The sequence below is a fragment of the Salpingoeca rosetta genome (genome assembly GCF_000188695.1).
Source record: "Salpingoeca rosetta unplaced genomic scaffold supercont1.28, whole genome shotgun sequence".
In the NCBI taxonomy this organism is placed as follows: domain Eukaryota; class Choanoflagellata; order Craspedida; family Salpingoecidae; genus Salpingoeca; species Salpingoeca rosetta.
Window position 1 is genome coordinate 310904 of NW_004754906.1, and position 9563 is coordinate 320466.

The window sequence follows — 9563 nt, forward strand, 5'->3', positions numbered from 1 at the left end:
TCTTGAACCTGCGATGCCATGTGCACAGGCACATTGGTGGTGAGGTGACGGTGACAGCATAGCAACAGAGTTGGCAAGCATAGGTACGCAGGAAACAAACATGCAGGGAAGACAGACAGGTGCACACACACACACACACACACACACACACACACACACACACACACACACACACACACACACACACACACACACACACACACACACACGCACACACACTTGTTTTCGTGTTGAACGCTCTGCGAACTTGTTCTGCATTTTGCCTCGCAGTACTCAAACTGGTCCGACACCAACGACAGAACACGCTGCACACATATATGCAAACACCCACCCACATAATGAGGCAGTGGTGATATCGTATCATGTGCAATCGAGCGTATGCACACACACACACACACACAGACACAGACACAGACACAGACACAGACACACAGACACAGACACACAGACACACCCGTTGGGGTTCGGTGAGGTTGTGGAAGACAAAGCGGCGCAGTGGGACGTGCTTTGGCGCCAGGCAACACGACACGCAGTGCTCATACACACGGCAGCAGTGCCCTGCGTCGCACGAGTCACACACGGCCTGTGAACATGTGGGGGTAGGGGAGAGTAGGGGGATGAGTGGTCGTGAATGGAAGCACACCGGCCAAGGGGGCGACCACACTGTATCTCGCGCAACCACGATGACACACAGCACGCACACCTCGACGATTTGGCTCGTTGAGAAACAGCATCCGTTTGGCTGTGCATCTTCAACGTTGCACACGCGCCCAAGATCATCCACAAGCTGAAGCCCATCAAAGGCTGCGAAACGGCAAGGCAGTTGGGGGGGGGGAGTGAGTAGGTGAGCAGCGGGTTTGGAAAGGCACGTATGGCAAAGCAAACATACACAGACACGCATGAACGTACAGACGTATCGGTGGGATGCATACACACATACACACACCACACCACACCACACCACACCACACCACACCACAACACAACACAACACAACACAACACAACACAACACAACACAACACACTTGTGTATTTGCAGGAGTCGTTGCTTGCGGCAGCAAGGTGTCTGCGGTGGTACCAGGCGACCGGTGGCGGGTGGCGCTCGTGCTCCTGCTGCGGCGCGGCAGCCCCGGTGATGCCGGCCCATGGCGCCGTCCCCTCGATGCTGGGCAGCATGGCCCAGAAGAGGAAGGTGATGCACAGGGACATGATGAGCGCAACCCGGATCGAGCGCCGTCGTAGCCACGTTGCCAACAGCCGCACAGCCCGGAAGCGCATCCAGCCCAACACCCCCGCCGGCGACACGTGGTCCAAGCCAGGCAGGGAACCGGAACGAGGGTGACAGACAAAGGTGACGACGATAGGTCGGAAGAAGCGAGCCAAGCAAGCGGGCAAGAAGGCAAGCAAGCGAGCGAATGGTGTGTTCGTCTGTTGGTCGTTGGTCGCAGCGAAATGAGTCATTCATATCGTCCTCCCCACCAACACAAACAACAACAGCGATGGTGACGATGGTGATGATGATGATGGGTTGGTGCTGGCATTGTGCAGCGCGGGGAGCAAGTTGTGTGTCGTGGCTGGCGATTGCCCTCGCTGTTGCGATGATGACGAGCACAGCTGCACCAACGATGGCATCAACAGCAGCATCAACAGCATCAGCAGCAGCATCAGCAGCAGCAGCAACGGACGCCGAACTAAAGCCTGACGCGTGGACCGACATAAACATGCAAGCAGGCGAAACACGCCTGTTCACCCTGCACAACCCGTCCCCTGGCGCAGAGTGCACAGGGCCCTGCGACCACGGGAACAGGTGGGTCAAGGTCTCCGCGCACTCGCAGGCCCTGCAAGTGCGGCTCACCATGAGCGTGCAGGGGGCGCCGCTCACACCGCAGGGCACGTGCACCAATACGACCGGGTGCGCAACAGCCACGTCCACAGGTGCAGCGCTCATCTCCCGCCTCGGCCAGTGGTACGGCACGCTGGAGCCGGAGTGCTACTTCGAGGGCGCATACTGGGCACCCTTTCCCTCCAACCCCGATATTCATGTGGCCGTTACCCTCCTCCCAGTGTCCACCGCCTCCATCAAGGCAGCGGGCGTGGCGGTGATCGCTGAGTTTGGCTCTGGACGCATGCCCATGCCCGGTGGGTGCGCCACCACATCTCCGTTCCCCTTCGACGCCATGATCGACCTCCAGTACTCCCGCGACAAGACCACCGTCGACTATCAGCAGGCCGACTTTGGCAGCCCGCTCGCCGCCAACTTCCCGTCGAGCGGGTCTGCAGACGCATGCACGTGCGACTACATATCCGCGCAGGCGGACAGCAACCCGGGCACGCTCAAGTTTGAGCTGTATCGCACCTACCTGTCCAACTGCGGGTCGGACTTCCACAAGCCGCTCGACCCAAAGGACCTGCTCGTTGCCCTGTCGAAGATGAGCACCGTCAAGCACGTGAAGACGTTTGGTATCCGCGTGGACGAGGGAAGCATCCTGCCTGACAAGCCGCGCAGGAAGGCCCTCGGCTCCGTTCCAGGACAGGCAAGGGGATGTGTGTGTGTGTGTGTGTGTGTGTGTGAATGAGTGTGTGAGTGAATGAGTGTGCGAGAGAGAGAGAGAGAGAGAGAGAGAGAGAGAGAGAGAGAGAGAGAGAGAGAGAGGCAAGGGGGCGTCGCCCGTGTTGACGGTACCGGCGATATGGCCTTGACATTAGGATATTAAAGGGCTCCGTTTAGGGGTTGTTACTACGTGGTACCCATTGGGCTCTCTTACGTGTTGACCGAATCGACCTTTGAGTTAGGAAAAGTTAAACGACCCTGGACCATCGGCGCTTCATTTGTTGAGTCTACCTCTACGGACTGGGCTGAGGGCCCCTAGTATATCTAGGGGTCCCTGAGTGACTCGACGGATGAGTAGCGAACCCGCTGTGATATAGTCCCCATGGGGCAACACTCTAACTTCGTAGCTAGACGATCGCGGCTGTGTGTGTGTGTGTGAGTGAAGGAGTGTGCGAGAGTGTGCGTGTGTGTGCGTGTGCACGCGTTGTAGGCCATCAACTGCTGCATACCATCCTTTGCTACACCCGGTCATCTTGCCCTCATCCGCCATCCACCACCCATTCACAACACGGCACAGGGTGTCATCTACAACGTGCTGGTCACGGACACGTACCGCGCTGCCCTCTATCCAAACGAACCCATCGAGTCGTTCCAATCCGTCTACGCACCGGCGCACACATATGCGTGCTCGCTCACAAACGACCCAAACTTCGACAACTGCCACCACCTCAGTATGTCATGCACACTCGACCCACACACAGCCTTTGTACCAACAGCAACCACCACCACCCCCACACACATAAACGCATGCACATGCGCACACCCTTGCTGTTTGCCAACATATCCATACACGCTTGTGATCGAACTCACTGCGACTGTCATTGCTGTTGTTGCAGTTGATGGCGTGTACATGGCCGTGTGTATGTGCGCGGGCGCTGTTGGCATTTTCCTCGCACTCTTTGGTCTTCGCTTCTACATCGCAAGTGCGTCGTGTGTGTGCGTGACAGTATGCGTTCGTTGCTTGACTCCAGCTTTTCCCCAACGGTTCACACTCGTCACGAACACACGCGTGGCTTACCAGGCATGATGATCTTTGCTGGTGTGGCGACTGCCACCGCAACGTACATCGTTCTCGCCACGTTGGCACCCTCCCTCTCCTTTGCAGGTCTGTTGCAGTGACACCATGACACCACGCCAAATCACTGCTGTTGCCGCCACATGCGTTGAGATTACCCACCCACAACGCACGCATACACACACACACACACACACACACACACGCATAAGCACACACACGCATACACACACACATACACACACACACTAAACACACATAAACACAAACACATCAACACACACACACACACGCAACGACTGCTAACATGTGCCACGGATCACCCCCGCGTCAGCGTCGATGGGAGCGAGTCTTGGCACCGCGGCTGTGCTCGTGTTCCCGCTGCTCATGTGCTGGAAGTGCACAAACTGGAACGGAATGTGGATCACGTTTCAGGGCGCGGTGGGGTCAAATGCGAGTGTATGTGTGGTTTATGCATGTGTGTGTCTGTATATACGTTGTACACGCTCCCTCATCAGTTTCCTTCCATTTTGTTGTAGTCCTCTCTCTCCCCCGTCTCTGTCCACAACTCACCCGATTCGCATCTCATCATAACCCATTTGTCACGCCTTCCCCCCCCCTTTCAGGTTGCCGGCTTTCTGGTTGCATGTCTCGTGTTCGCCACTCCTCTCGGTGCGCGAACGTGACATGACCCTGCGCGTGTGTTGGGCGTGTTCACTTTTGGACGGACTTGCACACTCGTGTGTGCCATCACAAGCAAAGTGTTGCCCACATTCACGCATACACACACATATACGCACAACATCAACAGGGGAACAACCGCTGTTTCGAAACGACTTCAACTACGGAATGACTTTTGCATGTGTGTGTCTGCTCGTCCCAGTTCTCCTCCTCGTCAAACCAGCACCCGTGAGTGCACAGTTTCGCGTGCGTGTGCGTGTGTGTGCGTGTGCATGTGTGTGAATCGATGCTTGGCGACTGCATTGCCTCATTTCGCTGCTTTTCACTTTGCTTTGTTCACGGCGCGTGTTCTTTCAGATTTGCGTCTTCAGCACATCCATGGTTGGCTGCTACATGCTTCTTTAGGAGGTGAAAGAGGAGGAAGCAGAAGGAATGGCTGGCTTGATCAAAGCCAAACCAAAACACACACACACACACACACACACACACACACACACACACACACACACACACACACACACACACACACACACACACACACACACACACACACACACGGAGGCAGAAAACACCACAACAGGAAAGCAGAGTGGAGGAGTGTAACGGTGTGAAGGGAAGCAAGCATGCAACATGCATTGTTACTGAATGCTGACGGGCAAAACAAAACATGAAACAGCAAAACGATGTGGCAAACAAACGCCATTGCTGGTTGGCAGCAGTGGCGATGGTTGATGGTGCGAGGAGGGGGAACTACACTTCAATGTCGTCATCATCCTCGTCCTTGCTGACCCACTTGTACTTGTGCTGCGCGTGGCCGAACCCTGCAACGTCAGCGAAGGACACCAAGGCATTGTGGATATGCCGACGTGAGTGCAATCGATTCATTTCGCGAGCGGCAACTTCCTGTTGACGGATTCACAAAGAGCACACACACACACACACGCACACACACACACACACACACACACACACACACAGACACACACAGGCAGACACAGACAGACACACACACACACACAGACAGACAGACAGACACAGACACACACACACACACACACGCAGACACACCTTCGTCGTAGTTTCCCTTGAGCTTGAAGAGTTGCTTAAAGTGTGGTTTGCAGAAGAGGGAGCCCTTGTAGGCAGCAAAGTTGCCCAAGCCAAGCACCTTCTTGCAGTGCGAGCAGCGGAAGCATTGCTGATGGTGGTAGTGCCAACGCACGGAGAATTGGGACAGACAGCGTGGAAATGAGATGGAGAAAAGAGAGTGGTGTGTTTGGTGTGTTTGGTGGGGTGTGTGTTTGCTTTTGTTAACTCGCTTGGAAAACAAGGCCAATCCATGATCACGAATCATCGCAACAGCAGCGCAGTGTTCTCGATATCAATGCGCAAACAAGGAAAATGAAACAAACAGACGCACGCATGACGGACCTTGTGGTACGTCTTCTCGTCAGCAACAAGCCGCTCCATGACAAACACGGTCTTGTCACACACCTGCATGGATTGGGGTTGTGAGGAAGGCAAACATAGTGAGGGAACACAGAGGAGAAACGCAATGCACGGCATCAAATGCTGCAAAGGACAATGTCCACCAAGATGCAGACATAAGAAAAGGAACACAAACCAAGCAAAGCAAAACGAAACAAAACAACCAAGCAAGCAACCAAACCAAACGAAACCACCCATCCCAGCAACTTACGTAGCACTTTGGCTGCACGGGAGGTTGCCAGCCCTTCTTGGGAGCAGCAGAGCCGTCGCCGTCAACAGACGCCTGACTCTCAAACTTGGACTTGCCAACCTCGCTCGGCTTGAGCGGTTTGGGCGAATCGACAGCTGCTGTTGCGCTCGTGGTGGCAGCGGAATCAGCCGCACTCGGCTCCTGAACGCATTGCAACGACGAGGGAACAGAAGACAAGGGAAACATGCGTGAAACACGAGGAAGGGTTCGCGGGTGGTGACCTGAAGTGTGTGCACGCGCACAAACAAACAAACAAACAGACAAACAAACAACCAAAACAAACAAAACAACCAAACAAACAAACAAACAAACAAACAAAACAAACAAACAACCAAAACAAACAAACAAAACAAACACACACAATCACAGCGCGTCACCTTCTTGCGTCGGAGGGACTGGCGGAAGTCGACTTGCTTCGGCGCTGCCGCCGGCTTTTTCTCCTCATCTTTCTTCCGCTGTTCATGTGTTGGCCATGGTGTGCATATGTGCAGGAAAGCGTGACGGGTGAATGCAGTTGAAGTATTGGCGTTGTCTCCACTAGACGTCAATGCATGGCCATAGCTTCATCAGCAAGACCACACCACCACCACCACCACCACCACCACCACCACCGCCGTACCCTGATGGTGCGCCTGAGTTTCGGGCGTTCAAAGGTACCACCGGTTGTCTTCAGCTCCCCGGGCACTGCTGCGCCACTTGGCGACACAGACCGTTCCCGCTCGCCCGTCGACGCAGAGTCCGAACGCGCGCGCTCAACTGCCTCGTGCTTCTTGGCGGGCAGACTGGGCTTGCTGCTCACATCCACAGCAGGCTTCTTCGCAACAATGTCGGGCTTCTTCGCAACAATGTCGGGCTTGGCCGTCGTGGGCGTGGGCTTGGCTGGTTCTGATTGTGGCTTGGTTGATTCTGCTGCGGGCTTGGTTGATTCTGCTGCGGGCTTGGCTGGTTCTGCTGCGGGCTTGGCTGGTTCTGCTGCGGGCTTGGCTGGTTCTGCTGCGGGCTTGGTTGCTGGAGGTGTTGGTTTCGTTGTCTCCGGCTCATCAACAACAGAGTCGCCCTGCCATTCAAACCACACGCACGGCAGTCAATAACAGCGAACGACTCACGACTCACTGGTGTGTGTGTGTGTGTGTGTGTGTGTGTGTGTGTGTGTGTGTGTGTGTGTGTGTGTGTGTGTGTGTGTGTGTGTGTGTGTGTGTGTGTGTGTTTCTCACCGCGTCGAGGCCGGCAATTGCGTGCTTTTTGGTCGGCGCAGCTGGTTTGCTCTCCTTCGCCTATGCAATGGCGGTGTTGGTGATTCGCGTGTACGTGCGTGCGCGTGTGTTGATGTGAGTGCACAGTCATGTTGCTTGCATAGCATCAGCAATCACGCTGCCATCGATGCGCAGTACGCAACCATGTACGTGTGTATGTACATATGTGTGTGAGTGTCTACGAACAGCGTCGAGAAGGCGGTGAAGCCGTTCGTTTTCCGCTTGAAGCGTTTTCTCGCGGCTCAGCGCCTCCCTGCCACATTCGCAGTTGTGAAACAAGAGCAAGGGTGAGAGATCTAACACAGTGTCCGAAGAGACACAACAGTGGTGAACACACACTTGCACACACACACACACACACACACACACACGCACGCACGCATGCAACAGCGCACCTGAGCTCGGCCTTTGTGCTGATGAGTGTGGCTTCCAGCTTTTGCATCTGCTTCAAGTGCGAGTCATCTTGAGACGCGGTTTTTGTGGATTGAGCGGACAATTTGTCCACCTTGCCACGCAATTGCGCAATGGTTTGCCCTGCATCTGCAAGCGCCTTCTGCTCCTTCTTCAGTTGCTGAGTCACATCCTCCTGCGCGCCCACCTTCTTCTCAAGCTGTTACAACAAGATCGAAGCAACAAACGTGAGCTTAGCACGTGAGCGTGCGTGTGTGTGCGCAAGCAGAGTGTATGCGTGCTTCCGTATGCGCGCGCATTGAATGTGTGCGTGTGTGTTGTTTCAATTAGAATGTGTGTGTGAGTAGGTGTGTGCGTGCGCAGGTATGCGAACAGCAATCGGTAGCAGCCGACCTCCTTCACGCGCTGCTTGAGCTCATCGCGTTCGTCACGGATCGTCTTCTCCTGCGCCCGCGCCTCCCTGTCCAGAGCCGTACCATCCAGCAAACGTGAGCGCACACATGTTATGGAGTGCAGCTACAGGGATAAAGAGTACGCATAACTCAGCACAAACGGCCACGCACGTACTGTCCTTCGTGTGCACATTCTCTCTTCTCTGTCCCTCCACCCATGACACACACACACACACACACACTACAAACACGCTTACCGCAGTTCGGCTTTGAGGGAGATGAGTTGGCCCTCAGTCTTCATGGCGCCGCCAACGCCACCAGCAGCGCTGTTCTGCTGCTGCTTGAGCTTGCGCATTTCTTCCCGCAGCGCTGTCAGCTGATTCTCGGCGTGTTCGCGCGCCTCGCGTTCAGCAGCCACGTCCGCCTTCAGGCGAGCAATCAGCTGATTGTCCTTCTCAGTCGCAACACCGCTGGCAGCAGCCGCGGCCTCGATGGCGGCGACGGGCGATGCTGACGACGACGCGGCCTTTGACGAGCGCGATGAGGATGACGGTTTGGCGCCGGCGGGAACACTCGGCATCTGCCGCTTCGGGGCACTTGCACCGGGGGCCTTGGCGTGGTGTGGCGTGGATGAAAGGGGACGGGGCAAGGTGGATAGAACGTTAATGAGGCACACAAACGCAAGCACACAGACAGACAGACGCACAGACAGACAGACAGACAGAGACACAGACAAACACGCACAGACACAGACAAACACGCACAGACAGACATACATACATACAGACACACAATCACGTTGCCGTGCTCACCTTGTTTGAGCGGGATGGCCGGCGAACGGATCCGGCCGGGCGCTTCGGGCGATCGAGCGTCGGGTGCTCAAGCGTCTTTGTCTCCGCACTGATGGCGCCAAACACAGCACTCGTTGTTTTGGGTGTGTCATCCGTCGCTCCTCCGCTGCCGCTGGCTGTTTCGGACCGCTTATCCTCCGCGTCCTCTTTAGTCTTGTCGCCACCACCACTTACTATGACAGCCTCACCCGCGTCCTTCTCCACTTCATCGGCTGCAGCTGCCTGGTCTTCAGCATCCCCTGCGCTCTCCTTTGCTGGGCGGGCACGCGGCTTCACCTGATCGTCGTCATCACCTGTTGTCGGTGGTGTGGCCGTCATCTTGGATGGTGTTGTGCGAATCGGCGCCTTCTCCTCAGGCGTCGCAGTCTGACGTGTGTGTGTGCGTGTGGGTGAGTGGGGGGGGGGGAGGGAGAGAGAGAGAGAGAGAGAGAGAGAGAGAGAGAGAGAGAGAGAGAGAGAGAGAGAGAGAGAGAGTGTGTGTGTGTGTGTGTGTGTGTGTGTGCGTGTGTGTGTGTGTGTGTTATCTACTATGACTAACATAGGACAGGAACAGTGCAAGTTTGTAATTTTGACGAGAGTCTTTCCAGTGGTCCACTCTTTTGTGGTACAGCGA

General features: G+C 55.6%; 3 protein-coding genes across 3 annotated transcripts in view; 1 reads left to right on the forward strand and 2 right to left on the reverse strand.

Moving 5' to 3' along the window:
* The window catches only part of PTSG_09343 (uncharacterized protein), a gene marked incomplete at its 3' end in the record, with an annotated part of 1976 nt that extends 533 nt beyond the window's left edge, over positions 1-1443 (reverse strand). The window contains exons 1-4 of the mRNA XM_004989545.1: positions 1027-1443; positions 704-804; positions 455-583; positions 220-305 (exon numbers count right to left, since the gene is read on the reverse strand). Coding sequence (XP_004989602.1) covers positions 220-305; positions 455-583; positions 704-804; positions 1027-1279 — 569 coding nt within the window. The 5' untranslated portion in view covers positions 1280-1443. The remainder of the gene's footprint in view (positions 1-219; positions 306-454; positions 584-703; positions 805-1026) is intronic.
* Positions 1444-1506: 63 nt separating this feature from the next.
* Positions 1507-4718, forward strand: PTSG_09344 (uncharacterized protein). The gene is made up of 8 exons (XM_004989546.1): positions 1507-2535; positions 3130-3283; positions 3449-3535; positions 3634-3717; positions 3962-4068; positions 4254-4299; positions 4439-4536; positions 4666-4718. Exons 1-8 carry the CDS (start codon positions 1510-1512, stop codon positions 4711-4713), a joined length of 1650 nt encoding a protein of 549 aa, XP_004989603.1. The 5' UTR covers positions 1507-1509; the 3' UTR covers positions 4714-4718.
* A 340-nt stretch (positions 4719-5058) lies between these two features.
* Positions 5059-9563, reverse strand: part of PTSG_09345 (LIM domain-containing protein 2) — a gene marked incomplete at its 3' end in the record, with an annotated part of 6558 nt that continues 2053 nt past the window's right edge. The window contains exons 6-17 of the mRNA XM_004989547.1: positions 8912-9316; positions 8357-8709; positions 8101-8167; positions 7692-7906; positions 7483-7549; positions 7258-7317; positions 6663-7100; positions 6421-6498; positions 6005-6184; positions 5737-5799; positions 5377-5503; positions 5059-5129 (exon numbers count right to left, since the gene is read on the reverse strand). Of these exons, the coding sequence (XP_004989604.1) occupies positions 5059-5129; positions 5377-5503; positions 5737-5799; positions 6005-6184; positions 6421-6498; positions 6663-7100; positions 7258-7317; positions 7483-7549; positions 7692-7906; positions 8101-8167; positions 8357-8709; positions 8912-9316 (2124 nt within the window). The remainder of the gene's footprint in view (positions 5130-5376; positions 5504-5736; positions 5800-6004; positions 6185-6420; positions 6499-6662; positions 7101-7257; positions 7318-7482; positions 7550-7691; positions 7907-8100; positions 8168-8356; positions 8710-8911; positions 9317-9563) is intronic.

Bases quoted from the DNA above. Each gene is read 5' to 3' on its own strand.
- PTSG_09344 (XM_004989546.1), top strand. From the start codon at position 1,510: ATGGTGATGATGATGATGGGTTGGTGCTGGCATTGTGCAGCGCGGGGA. The intron at 3,284-3,448 runs GTATGTCATGCA...CTGTTGTTGCAG, and splicing joins CGACAACTGCCACCACCTCA to TTGATGGCGTGTACATGGCC. The intron at 3,718-3,961 runs GTCTGTTGCAGT...CCCCCGCGTCAG, and splicing joins ACCCTCCCTCTCCTTTGCAG to CGTCGATGGGAGCGAGTCTT.